Raw genomic sequence first — 14,941 nt, 5'->3', positions numbered from 1 at the left:
AGAGTTCCATTATACACACATCCATCCAGAAAAAGTCTGTTTATCTGCTTAAAGCGTAACTCTCGCCAAAATGCAACCTAGGGTCTTTTTGTGAATGTACCCAAGTCAAACTTTCGTTTAAAAGCATATTTAGGACGGAAGCGCCACTTTTAAGATGTACCGTATTTTTTTTTTTTTCGGTCAAATGGCCTTTTGAATGGGAGTAATAGGGACACTTTTATGCTAGCCTCAAAATAGCTATATTTAAAGCACTAAGAATGCTCAACACAACATGAAACTTTGCTCCAAGTATCACCAGGGTCTCTACACCTTAACTACACCGGTGCACAAGGGATATACTAAATCTGTGGCTACTTGTTTTGATATCGACTCGTTTTGACTGCCGAGGTGGTAGCAGCCGGAAACAACAAGAGCTACGGTGAGTTGTTCAAAACCTCTCTTTTTAGTAAACTCTGGGTACACAAACAATGTTCTCAATGCTCGAGTTCATGTGTAGAGACCCTGGTCATACAAGTTTCATGTTGTGTCGAGCCTTCTTAGTGTTTTAAAAATAGCTATTTTGAGGCTAGCATAAAAGTGCCCCTATTACTCCCATTCAAAAAGCCATTTGACCGAAAAATGAAAATACGGTACATCTTAAAAGTGACGCTTCCGTCCTAAATATGCTTTTCAACGAAAGTGACTCGGGTACATTCACAAAAAGACCCTAGGTTGCATTTTGGCGAGAGTTACGCTTTAAAGCCGGAGTCCAACGGCTGTCAGAGCGCTGTCAAAACCCAGGCTGTCACACTGGACAGTAGATGGTTGGATGGACATTTCAGTGCAATCTGGAATAAGATCACACTCTACCTTGTAGTATGGTGAACACTTAAATGGGATGCTTGCAGCGGGATTAATTTCCTTCTGAGTCTGACTACTCAGCAGCTGGCATCAAATCATATCAGAGCTTAGTCAGTTTCACAAATCTAAGAAGCTCCACACATCCATATTTTATTGAACTGAAGGGTATTTCCCCAATTTTGTGTTGTGCCAACCTCTATAACTGTTATACCTGGGTCAGGATGCAATTTGTTGACTGCCAGGTGGGTTAAGCCCCTGTTCCTATATAAAATACAAGTAGATGATGTTTTTGATGTGGAGCATAAAGCAACAATTCACAACTTATAACTAATAAACTAACTAATAAACTTGTTTCATAGAATTTACTTTAGATATTGTCATATAGTTTGTCCAAAAATATATAAATGCAGCAGAGATATACTGTCTGTTAAGTCTTCTAAAAAAGTCTTCTTTAGAAAACCATTCATAGCACCTAAAAATAAGCAAATAAGAACAAACATTATTCGAAAAAAATATTGGCAAGAGTTTGCAGTATGATATTGTGTTTTAGGTCTGTCTGGATTTCACAATATCTCAAAATCACTCAAACAACACGACAATTTAATCCAGGACATGGAGTTTATTTTACAACTGAGGATAGCAGAATGCCATTCTGAATAATTGGATTGATGATAAAACCTGGAAATCTATCATTCGGTGAGAATTTATTTTTTCAATGTTATGTATGTACAGGACCATGCATCACAGCAGATGCCAGTAAAATTGTGTCATTTTATGTAAACCACATTGAAGGACCTACTTTTCACTGAAAAATGACATTGTGGTCCAACAATATTCTGTAGTTTTATACATATTTGTCTAGAAAATAACATTATAAAAATGCACACAGTACAAATAATGTTGAACTGTAAAGAGCAAGATATGCTGACATACATGTATACATACTTGCTGATTATTCATACAATAACTTTTAAACTTCATTATTTTACAACTGTCTTCACAATAATAAAATTGGTAGCCTACTAACGCAAATACTGTACATGTTGAAACAACCAGGAAATTATATTTTACTAGAGAAACAAATATTCTAAACATTTTGTAAGACTTTTTGTGATTTTATGGCAAATACAAAACATTATAGTTATTCCCCCAAATTGCCATATTAATCAAGGGAATTAAAACTCAAAAGGGTGATGTGTTGTCATTTTTACCCACACATTTCTTCATCAGTTTACACTTCCTTAAAGTGCTGATCTTAATATTTTCTTTCACATGGCTACTTTTACAACCATATACCTTCATATAAATGGCTATACCTGCAATTTGTTAAACAGGGATATCAGTTTTATCTTCCTGGTTGAAATTTCATTAGACATAATATGCTCAGTTTTACATAAAAAAACATGCACAAACTGTCTCATAAATAATATGCAAGTTGTGTTGAAATATATTCATCTTGAAAAAATCATTCAAAATGAGTGATTAAAATAAGAGCGTGGTCCAGTTTTAAAACAACAGATGGACTTTTTCCAAAGGCTCAGATAAGATGCAGTGCATTAGGAAAGCAAGAATCAGTCAGTGACTATATAGTGCCATGGCTGCTGCACCAATTTGGTACGTTTTTGTCACCAAACATTCAACTCAATACAATGTAGCTTTGAGCCTCTGCAGTGCAAGGTCCTGCCATTTATGGATAACTGAATAATTACAGAATGTGGTATTAAAGCTACCATGTTTTCATTACAATATCTGTCGTAACAATGCTCAATACAGTTGTGGCACTATCTGTTATGACTGTAGCTATGAATGTAGCTTAGAGTTATAGTGCAACAGTAATCTGTCATGCTTTCAGCTTTAGCTTCATTGTTTGTCAAACCTTTCCAACTTTTTCACAAAGATAAGATGGTCCTCTGGCGACTTTCCATGTGTTTTGCAAAGGTGCAATTTGACTGCATGTTTGCTCACAAATGTCCGATTGCACAGTTTGCACTGATATATCGAGCCAGTGTCTTCGTCTGTAAGTCCAGAGGAACTGAAAGTCTTGTCCTCTATTCTGTTGACTGCTTGCTGCTCTATTAAATCTATGGAAAGCTTTGAGAGGTCCTTCAGGGTAAACCCAAGGTGGGACTCCAAATGGTGAATGTACGAGGAAGGAGTCCTGAACTGGGAAGCACAGTCATTGCACAAAAACAGAGGTTGGCCAGAGTCAATATTTTTTAGGAACTTTGTGCCACCTGTCCGCTTTAACTGGTATTTAACATTGGCCAGCCAATGTGAGATAGTAGTCATGGACAGACCAGTGAATTTACAGATGTGGACTCGTTCTTGGGGTCCCAAGTCACTCATCACAAACTTTCCCTCAGGAGTCTCCCTAAGACTAGAGACAAACTGGGCCTGGAGAATTAGGAGGTGCTGTGGATTCCAGTTCGACTGTCGGCCCTTCCGTCTTTGGATGGGAGACAGCTCCTCCGAGCTGTCCTCAAAAGTACAGCCATCGAGGTCTGATTTCTCAGAGACGGAAGAAGGGGTCGTAGACTTTGGTGTTAAACGGCCCGTCAGATTTTTTACCATGTCTGAAATATCCATCAAAGCATTCTCCCGTAGTGGCGGAGATGAAGACTGTGAGAAATCTTTGAAGGCTGGTTTGCTGTTGTTTATGCTGCCATTGTTGTTTGGCATAGAAGTACCCTTAGGTGTACTTCCATTGGTGTTTTTGGATTTTGTCAAGTCCATGGGCTGATCATCATCATCGTAGTACTGACTCACAGGCTCTGCTGACTTAGTCTGAGCAGAGTTGCTGTTGATCTTATAAAGCATTGCAAAGGGGTCTACGAAGGGGGTGGCCACTTTTGTAGCTTTCCCCAAGTGGTTGTTCATGATAGACTGCAAAGCACTGAGAGGGTTGACAAGTGGTTGTTCAGGTGAGTGATCAGTGATGATGCTCAGGTTATTGCAGCTGTTGCTTACAGGCTTTTTTGGTGAATCAACTTCACTCTTTATTGGTGTCTCTCCTTTACTCTCTGTCTGCTCTCCTTCTTTGCCTCGACTCTGGTCCTTTACTGCAGTATTTGTCACTGCTTTTGAGCGGTTTTCTGGATTGGGTGAAGCATGTTTGTCCTTAGGATTTGGCAATGGAGACTTTGCAGACCTGCACTTACTCTGTACAGGTTTTTCCTCTTTTTCACTCTTTACAGAAGTTTTCCCTGTCACTTTCTCAACTAGCTCCTCCATGGCCAGCACATTGCTCTTGTGACTGGGAGGTGGAGAGGGGCTATTTGGTGAATGGATCAGAGTGCCTAAATCAGAGGACAGTAACTTTAAACTGTTGCTGCTGAACAAAGGTTGAACTTGTGCACATGACGGTAAAGTAGACTTCAAGGATCCATGGAGCTGATAGGCGGCATGAATACTGGGGTATCCACCCCAGGTTGGTGTGCCTGTTTGGGCCTTGCTGATTGCACTTGAAACTGTATTCTCTAAAGATTTTAGGATGTCCAAGCCACCTTTAGGCGCCTCTTCCAAGTCTTCTTCTCTTAGATATTGGTAAGATCTGGCCTTTCTAGGTTTATCAGCTTTTTCAGGAGGATCTTCTTTCTCCTCTTTTATTTTTTTCTCTGGTTCCATCACGTCCATTTTTTCCTCTTCTGCCTCTTCATCATTTGTTTCTTCGGTTTTCTCCTCAGGGCTAGTTGGCGGCAATGGGGAGTCAGGCTGTGACTTCCCATTGGGTACTGGTAGTCTTGTTGTAGTCGGTGGCAGAGGAATTGACTGAAACTTCTCCTCAATGACAGGATCAAAAACTAACTGCTTACCCTTTTTAGAGGCTGAATTGGTTACTTTAAGAAAGTGCCCTGTGACCATCATATGGGCTGTCAGTTGTTGCAAGGTGTCATGTGAACTGCCACATTCCATGCATTTGAGAATTTGCGCCTTGCGTGCCTCAAACTGCCAAGTATAACTGGCACCATTTTGGTAACCGTATCGATTGTTTGGAGTGACATAAGGATTAGCCACTTTTTGGTCTTTGGGAGACTCTCCCAGGAGTATGCCAGATGAGACGGACTCTGGCGAGCTCGGGGACATCAAGTCTTGAAATGCTCTTTTTTTGGTTGGGGGTACCAGCTTTGAGGTAAGGGCTGGCATTGGTTCTTTTAGAGGCACTTTCTGATAGTGTTTAGTTTTGATCATGTGAACACTAAGGTCTTGCAAGGATTCAAAAGAGTGGCCACAGTACATGCATTTAAGAACTTTCTGGGCATCTTCTTTGCCTTCCATCTCAAGCAGAGAACGCTTACGTGGCTTGGACCACCTCTTGCTTCGATCATCCTCAGTATCTTTATTGTCATCACGGTAGTGGCCCGTCTCGTTCATGTGCACCGTCAGGCCAACCAAAGTGTCATATGCACCACTACAGTCCTTGCACCTGAACTTGCTGGCACCAGTAAACACAGGGCCATAGAGCTTATTGTTTTGCCTGTAAAGCTGCACAGTGCTGAAAAGGCTTGGTTCAGGAAGGAGCTGGTATGGGGTATGCTGTAGGGTTTTGGCCAATGCTGCCTGGTGCCAATCATAAGATAATCCTCCTGTGCTTCCAGAGCTTACACTGGTGCCACTGTTGCTGTTGCTTGACACTGCTCTGGTAGTGGTACTGCTGATGGTAATATTAGTAGTGGCTGAGGCATTGCTAGTACTACATCTGCTCTTCAGATGGATGTTGCCTGGGCTGTGACTGTTAAGGAACCCATTGCTCTCTTTGTGATTGCTCCCATTGTCGTTGCTAGCTGCGTAATTTTTACTTTGTTTACTTTTAAGCATGTCCAGAGCAATACTGGACCAGGAGGCATCCGAGATCAGGTTTGCATAGACAGATTTCATTTTTGCCAGACTGTCCTGTAGTGAGAGGCCATTGATGGACTCCATGCTCTCCCCTAGCTTCTTCTCTACCTTGTCCTGATCATTAAAGGAGGACATGGTCTTAAGGTCAGCCAGATGATCACTGGTGGTGCTGAGTGGAGAGGCGTACCCAGCGTCTGGGTTGGTGCCATTGCTGAGTGGAGAGTTTTGGCAACTGTAACGATCTCCTGCATCCTCGTCATCATTGAAAAGATAGTCTGCATCTTGACCATCCAGGGAAAGGCCATCATCTTGCAGATGTTCCTCTTCATCAATCTTATCCGCTTTAAATTCGTCTTCAGGTCCATAAGCTGGAAAACACAAAAGAGCAGGAAATTGACATTAGATATTGTTTATAAATATATGTTTTATACATTAGAATTACATTAATTATGCATCTATCCCTCATACTGTATGAAGGTGGTATGTGTAATAATCCTAAAGAGATTTTTGTCAATTGTCCCAGCAGAGGACACAGGTTTACAATAATAAAGTGGCAAAGATCCATATCTTGACAATGATGGATAGTCTTCTTCACTGCGCTGCCTAATGAAGCTATTGAACACTACAGCTCAGCAAGGGTAGAGAGCAGAGATGAGACACAGAAATGTTTCCACTTAGTTTAAAAACTAAAAACAAGCAACATTTCAAATTATATAGAGAACAAATCCTCAGTGCAGATGATACTTATTAATCATGTGGTGAGATCTGTTAGATCCCAATAGAAATGAAGATATTTTTGTCTCTTCACCATTGAAAAAGAAAATAACAGGAAAGAGGAAAACATGCCTCACTTTGCGCTGTTAAAGACTCACTTTGATGTTTCGTTCACAACATATACCGAGTGTTAAAAATGTATTAATAAGATGAATTTACTGCATAGGTGCAAACATTTCAGTATATTCATCAAATACAAAACATTTTCCCTTATCAGCAAATTGAAATGCCAGAGCAGTCTACATACAGCCATACACTCAGAGAGTATTTCATTGTCTATTTTGCTGCTGTATAACCAACATAGATCTTTTCCTGACATTGATTTGCTCTATTCTTCCAACATGCCACACATACTATGGATTCACAAGTAAGAGATAGTGGAGGAAAATGCCAGCTGCATCAGCCTTGCCAAGCCATGGTTGGCTGGAGTCAACTTGGCATCGGCTGTGGAAGTCCTCACAGCGTGATGCTAGGAAACGGCCAGTGGACATGACAAGCCGTGTTGTTACTGCCTATGCTCCCAGAGTACCCACAGCTTCAAGTGTGCCATTTTAAAAGAAAAAAGAGAGAGATTTAGAGTATCAATGGAAAATGGCTGCCCACTCTCTGTAACTGTTGATGATTTTTACAAATAACTTGTTTAGAAAATGATAAAAATCTGCATTACAATTCATTTTAAACTCAAGATGACCAAGATCAAAAAAATTATAAATTAAAAGGAATAATTCTCTACAATAGATGAACCAGATTAAGAGAGAAATATTACAGAGAGGCAGGGAGAGGGACAAATAGAGGGTTAAATATGCTAAGGCAGCTCCCCCAATCCATTCCTCGTAAGATGCTTGTCTGAGGTGCCAGAATCAGTCTCCAGTGAGGAGGCAGATGTGCTGTCAGCTTCAAACAGCACGTAGCTCTCTATCCCATAATCGGAATGGACGTAATACCTGATGTTTGTGAGGTGCCAGTTACTGCTGCCTGGGAAAAGCTTGAGGTCCAACAGCTGCAACTCTCAGCCTCGTATGTATGTGTGTGTGTGTGTGTGTGTGTGTGTGTGTGTGTGTGTGTGTGTGTGTTTGTGTGTGTGTGTGTGTGTGTGAGAGAGAGAATGTACATGCTCAAATGTACAACCTTCCTCTTCTTAATTAAACTACTCCTGTGCCAGTTTTGCTCTTAACTGTAAGCTTGTAATTATACACAGGCTACACAGAAATCATTTACTTGAGTTAGTCACTAAATTAGAAGATTTTAATCTGTTGCTATAATGCAGCTGCACAGCTTTCTTTCAACCTGTCTAGTCCTCCCTATCAAGATGCAGCCCACTGTATTGAAATAAATGCCAACCTGAACCTATTCAAAGTCAATGTGGTGAAAGTAGTTAAAGACAAAGCAGCTTGGCTGACAAAGTGAGAGAAGCCTGACAGCAGTACAAACACACATTCACATACAGAAACACTGACACTAAATTTTAGTCTTTCCCTGCCATCCTCCGTATGTTGCCTTGACAGGCATCAGTGTCAGGAGTGTGTCAGTGTCAGCCCAAGGTGTCAGTGTCCACGCAAACAAGCTCAAGAAGAGGTGGGAGGGGAAAGTAACAACAACAAACACAAGTCAGCCATTTTTTTTCACCCCCCTGCTCAAGCTTCTTCTTCACCATCTGTGTCAGAAAAGCTGCGGGTGCCACCGCCGGCTAATAAGGCAATCAGAGATGGAAAAGATGCTGACATGGCGGCTTTCGAGCGTCACACAGAACAAAAGAGGAAGAGGAGAGGGAGGGAGGGAGGGAGAGAGGAATAGGATTAAAACGGGGGGTAGGGGAAGGTGTCTGTTGTGGTTGTCAGTCAAAAACGTAAGCCCACTTTGTGCTGTCAGAGAGGATAGGGAAAAGAGGGGAAGTTTTCAAAAGAGAGAAGAAAAGATGTGTTCGCTGTTTAGGCCAGCGAACAAGAGGTGTGTGTTATGTATGTGGTGTGTGCACATATTTCACGTGACAGGGAAACAAGTTAAACAACATCCAACAAACTATGTACGAAATATCAGGAGAGAGAAAGTAGTGAAATTTCTGCTGTGTGTGCACGCTTGTAAGTGTGTGTAGGATAGGTGTGGCTGATCACTTGTGTGTGTCAAGTGTCACGGTGTGTCAGGTGCATGCGGGGATGCAATGTGGCTGGTGGGGGGAAAGCGAAGCCATCTGCGTCTGGAGAGGAGCCTGTCACTATTGTTGTGCCCAGAGTCCAGGATTTCCTGCTGGAGACAGGTGACACCACAGTAGGACATCCCCCCGGTCTCTCTCTCTCTCTCACACAAACACACACTAAACTACATCCCTCCCCCAAGGCAGGAAGCTGTGCGAGGTACACACACACACACACACACACACACACACACACACACACACACACACACACACACACACACACACACACACACACACACACACACACACACACACACAAAACACCTTGCGTTTTTATCAACATTTGAAAGAGCAAATTTGACTGAGCGGAGAACACAGTTAAGAAAACAATTTCCTTGCTACCAAAACTCATGTACCACACATGCAATGATCATGCAAACATGTACACATGTAGGCCTTGATATCAAACCTCAATACTTGTTCTTACCAACTGAAATGTGTCCATAGCACCAAATACCAAACACCAAGTACCAAATGTTGGCATTGGATGTCTGGGCAGATTCATAATCTTGTTTTTTTTTATTCTCGAATTGGATATTTACTGATTTAAATCATAATTTTGCCAATTTAAAACCGAACTGTATTTAAGTAAAGTATGTGTATGGCTGTTTTTGTTAAGATATTTAGCAAGTCAAGTTTGTTGAAAGAAATTCAGGTATTTCATCACGACTAGTATCTAAAATGTCAAACAAAGCCCAGCCCTAACTTAGCCTGGACACACAATCATTACAACTGTGCCAAACAGTGGGAAGAAATATTATAACAGACAATTGTAAATTCATTTTCAATTTAAAGTTACATTAATTATGACTTTGAATGCCCAATAGCACAACATATTAAAATATGTTTTTATTATAGATACAAATCCATGTCAGACATACTGAGAGAAGAGAAAACACCAGGCCAGGTGAGATAACTTGAGTATGACATGGCACTGGCACAATCACATTTTGTTTTTTACCCCCTATCTCTTTCTGACACCCACCCACACCCACACCCACACACACACACACCCACACACACACACACACAGCTCTAAACCTTCTTCATTTATTCATGTTGTCTCGGAGAAGAGGGCAATCCTGGCTCTCATTTGCAGTGCTAATGTCCAATTCCGCCAGCTTTCACCCTGCTGATTTACCCTGCGTGGCTGAGCGCTGCATTCGGAGCGGGGCAGCAGGCGAGCCTCCCTCATACCGTTTAGTGGCCCTTCAAAATGGGAGCTCTGGCGAAGCAGTCTTATTTCTCTCTCCTGTTTCGCTTTGTCACCGGCCCCTCCATTCCCTGCCACTCACCTCTGATGGCTTTGGACAGGCCTGATCAGTGTGTGTCATTGACCTGTACGGCGTGCATGAGTGTGTGTGTGTTTCAGCAGAGAGAAGGCTGTAAATAAAATGACATTATTATTTCCTCTGTCCTATCATGTAGAAAAGCCAATTATGGTAATGCTTAGTATGTCAGGCAATCTCTGTCTCTCTCTCTCTGCTCTCCCCCGTCCTATTCATTCTTGCTCTTTTTTCTCTCTCTGGGATAGTCGTGGCTGTGGTTTCATAGAACCTGACACTCTCTTTGGACTACTCTGTGGACGACACACACTAAAGCAAACTGGCACAGACCCAACAGTCAACTACCAAACTAATAGAGCTTTTCATACAATTCTGCTCATCAGAGACATCAGATTTCTGCCAGCATATATCAATAAATAATCAATAATTTGATAATTTTCATGTCATCCAAATTATTGGAAAAGTTAGTTAAATTTTCTTTTTGTCTTTCTAGTAACTGGAATTCAGTTTGTTGCTCAATTTGAGGAAAGCAACTTTGCAGGGCTAAATTCAAGTGAGTGTTTAATATCGCCACCCTCTCCCAACTCAGTACAAAGCTACAGTATATAGATAAGGGTTGCCACGGATACCATGTATTAGCAATAATTTAACCCGCAGCTTGCTTGACCAGACATGTAAAAACCTACCTAACTGCCCTCCTCTCCTAACCCACATAAAATACTCCACCATATGGCACAATAGCTCTGGGGGTTCTAATAGCTTGTGTGTCATACAAATCCACCTTCTCAGCTTCTATGACTCTTCCAGTTGGGGAAAACAAAACAGCCAGCGCAGTCTGCTCTTCATGCTGGTAGCTACATGTGCAAACAACATTTTAAATTGGACTTTTCTTCTTCTCTGTTACTACAGAGTTCTGAGGGCTTTCACATATCTTTCCAAGTAATTTGCAATTACTTGAACTCATATTATACTAATAGCCTTTTTAAATGGGTCACATAGACATGCATGCATTTTACCTCTGGCTCAACTTCATTATGGCCACTACTAGTAGGATATGTGTGACTGAGAAAGACCAAATGATGGCTGCTCAAAGAATAGATCAGTGATGAAAGAAATCAACAAATCTGGAGAACTGCAGCCATTTTCTTCTGAAGAAAAGGATTTCCAGTTTCTTTAATTGCTTTGCACATTTCTCCACTTCTTCTTTTTTCTCTTTCTTTCTTTCTGCCCTTGTTTGTTCAGATCTCCAGTGAGCCAGTTTTGACACGCCATGACAGTGACTGTGGTCTATAAATCACCTTTTTCCCTGAACTGTCAGTGCCTGCTTGCTCTGAGATGAAACAACAGCCATTAGATCATCGGCACGGCAGATTCCTGCCCTCTCTGCTTTCTCAGCCAAAACCCCCCACACCCAACAATTGAACATTGCTCTGGTGCTGCACACATATTTCAAACCATCTGGTTTGTTTTCAGGCAAAATACAGATAAAGCATTACTAATGCTAATTAAAGATGATGTGAGTGAGAATTACACAACCAATGCCAAGCACTGATTCAATGTAGGCTGCATTAGACAGATGCCATTTGTTTGATATTTTTAAAGAAAATATTGTCACTTTCTTTACCATCCATAAGAAGTAAGCCTCATCAAAATTCAGATTTAAATATCTGTATTGTTGTAATGTTATAGTTTTGCACTTTGGGGGACTACACACATCTTTAACCATTTAGGTTATTTAAGTTGTTCTATTTTGGTTCAATCAGGGGTGGCCGTTACATGACAGAAAGGTGTTCTGTTTAAATCAGAAGAGAATGAATCACAAACTAACAAGCTAACAAAATAACACAGTTTCATAATTTCTTCATAGATGCCGTCTTTTGAATTCACCTGCATTCCCCCTGACAGTGGAGCTTCCCCCGACTAAACAACAGCTGCTCCCATCGCCTAGCAACAACCAGTTGATGGATGACCCCAAAGATGGATAATTACCATAAATCACTATGGTTGTGTGGAGAATAGAAGCAGAAAATCATTGTAGGAAAAAAGAGAAAAACAGGCCGAACCACAATTTAAACTAGTGTGTCTGGTGTTAGGTTAACTTTGTCTCTCATGAATTTGTTGACTTGCAGTTGTTGTTGGTAGATTCTTATGCTGGCAATTGGATTTGACTATTAGGGTCGTTATGAGCTTTTCTTGAGAGAGGCCAGTGTTTTAGACTGAATAGGGGCTGTAAAATGAAGCCTGATAAAATGACTCATGGGACAAAACCTGTCCTGAAGGAGCAGGGACAAAGAAAACAAAGTGGGCAGAGGAAGGAAGAAAGGAAACAGCGAAGAATGAATGATGGCAACAATGATGAGTTTAGTGCACGAAAGAAGTGGTGGTGGTGGGGGGGGGAGGAGAAGAAGCACAAAGAGGAAGTGTGTTTACTGTTTGAACATAGGTGCATATTTATGCACTGTATGTGTGGTTGAGTGTCAGATAGTGACAGAGATAGACAGTGAGATACAGGGAAAAGGAGAGAGTAAAAAAAGTGGAAAATGAGAGGGCACAGGACCAAAATAGGGTCACAACCTAACCAGTTCAGTCTAGCCGAGTCCAGTTGTACAATAAGCCATCAATCAACCTTCTCTACGCTGTCAGACCTCCCCTCAATTCACAGAGGCCATCCACTTTGTACACTGCTGAGGAACAAAGCATAGAGAAGCAAAAGAGACAGAGGGAGAGAAAAAAAATACATACACAGTTCCCCGAGTCTGATCCTTTACTCTAAAGACCCACTCACACCAGAAAATGGCACAGTGAAACTCATCCATGTGTCTTTGCAAAATATTTGGCTGGTGACTAGCTAAACACTTGAAGAGTTAGTTGGTGACTGTAGCTGGAGAGCTAACAACTTACAAGCTAGGTAGATGGAAACACACTAGCGCTAGTCGGTCACAATAGCTCTCAGCTCACACCCTGAGGAAGGCTCAAGCCAATTCGCGTTGCTGTACTTTTCAATGTCTTGCCAAATAAATTAAAGGCCTTTTATTTTTTGTAACCAACCTTGAGTGCCTGGATATGTTTTTTTATGACTTTTTTGGACATTCCTCTTCCTACTCTTCGTGAGCTCTCAGGGCTTCTTTCTACTCTTTACAATAGGTTGTTTGCTCCCCCTGACATTTAGTTTTCAAGATTTAACATAATTTCATTCAAAAAAGAGTAGCCTAGTCAAAAAGCTCACTGAGATAGCGAGCAGCATGCTAACTATCAGCTAGCAAGCTCATTAGCTCAGTCACTAACTTTCTGCTAGCAAGCTTGTTAGCTCCGTCGCCAACAAGACAATAAGTTCACACAGATCATTCAAAACAAAAAGGGTTTGTACCATTGCCTCATGTCTCACAACTGTCTATAAACCATTCCTCTTTTGTGGAGGAGTTTTTATTCTGAAACAGGAGGGTAATTATAAGTGGATAGTACAACAACATAAGCTACGTTATCTTCCTCCATTTTGGACTCCCAAAGGTCAGTACGATTTCATATTTGTCAACAGTGCAAATTCACATGTCAAAGTTCACAAGTTGAAGTTGACACAATAAATTTACAAAAGTATGCAGTTTTAAAAGCTAGTGTGGCCAGAACTTAAACTATTCAGCAGGTCCCCCCCTCCTTCTGGATCAATATATTGCTTCAGCTCGTCTCTACCCATATCTACTTCAAGGTAAGAAATTCAAAAACAAAACAAACAGCAGATATGCATCACAAGCGTTAACACAAGAATGCAGAGGACTTTGTGAGAACATGACCTCAGAGAGACAAAGAAATCATAACTTTAAAAACTATAAAGTCACTTCAGGGAAATTAATAAGAACCACAAACCCTCAGGGCAGGAGGCTGGTCAGGACAACCAAATGTCCCCAAACATTTTAGTGCTTTTAACTGCATGTGTCACCAGGGAAATTCCAGTAATTGTGCGCCATCAAAAACGCTATCCTTTATGCATCGCCACATTTTCTTTTTTCATTCTGCCTGCTCAAGTGACGAGTTAGTGCTGAAGTCTGGCGCTCCATTAAACAAAGTTCTACCATTTCATTTCAACACTAGTTTAGGATTTAAAGCGTGATGAATAGCATAGGGGCGTAACAAAACGATATAACAAAAGCATACGCTGTACCACACAGCAGCTTGGAGTGTGTATGTGTGGAGCTTTTTTTCTCCCTTTGCTGATGACCATGGCAATAAAGTGACAAAAGAAGAAATGATAGGAGGGAGGAGGGATTAGGGGCTGAAAAACGGTCCCTGGAGAAAGTCAGTAAATTATGTACTGGGCTTTCAAAGTGGACTACTATCAGTAGCCATTTTAGCCTGTGTCTGTGTGCGACTATGCATGCCTGTGTGTGTGTGTGTGTGTGCGTACAATGGCTACGAACAGCTTCACAGTCAGAGAAAGAGGCAGGAAGAGAGGAAGCAATCCTTCAACAGAGCACAATATCAGACTGTGGACAGACAACGAACGGCTGGAAGGTTCTGGAAACGAGAGAAAAGCCTGCCTCCTTCACATTTCAGCTCCAAGCTGCCTCCCAAAGTGCCCTCTAACACGCACGCACGCATGCGCACACACACACACACACACACACACACACACACTATATCCGCAATCAATCTCGGCTATGAAGACACATCCATCTTCAGTAATGTTAATGGGAGGGTTTTGGGGGTTGGAGGGGGTGGAGGACAGGGGTAAAACAGAGGGTATATGACTGCAGAGCTGACCTCAGAGCAGTGTGAGGTAATATTGGTTGTGTGTGTGTGTAATAGAGACAGCGTAAATGAATAAAAAAGCGAGAAAACAGCTATGTGCATTTGTGCGTACGGTAGTGTATTTGTCTGCATGTCAAGGGGTCAGGTGTGTGTGCGTCAGTGTATGTGGGTGAGAGACTGATGGCTGTCAGCTTGCATTTGACAGAGAAAATAAATTAGGCTTATGAAGACAAATGAACAGGCTATGGAAAGAGTAAACGAGGGTGGA

The 14,941-nt window shown here is 41.5% G+C and overlaps 1 protein-coding gene across 1 annotated transcript in view; it reads right to left on the bottom strand.

The window, feature by feature from the left end:
- Positions 1 to 1,439: 1,439 nt before the first annotated feature.
- The window catches only part of tshz1 (teashirt zinc finger homeobox 1), a 30,897-nt gene continuing 17,395 nt past the window's right edge, over positions 1,440 to 14,941 (bottom strand). The window contains exon 3 of the mRNA XM_031296182.2: positions 1,440 to 6,044. Coding sequence (XP_031152042.1) covers positions 2,701 to 6,044 — 3,344 coding nt within the window. The 3' untranslated portion in view covers positions 1,440 to 2,700. The remainder of the gene's footprint in view (positions 6,045 to 14,941) is intronic.

This window comes from Sander lucioperca, chromosome 16 (genome assembly GCF_008315115.2).
Source record: "Sander lucioperca isolate FBNREF2018 chromosome 16, SLUC_FBN_1.2, whole genome shotgun sequence".
Taxonomy (NCBI): domain Eukaryota; kingdom Metazoa; phylum Chordata; class Actinopteri; order Perciformes; family Percidae; genus Sander; species Sander lucioperca.
The sequence above is the reverse complement of the archived record's forward strand: the minus strand, read 5'-3'. Positions and strand labels throughout refer to the sequence as shown.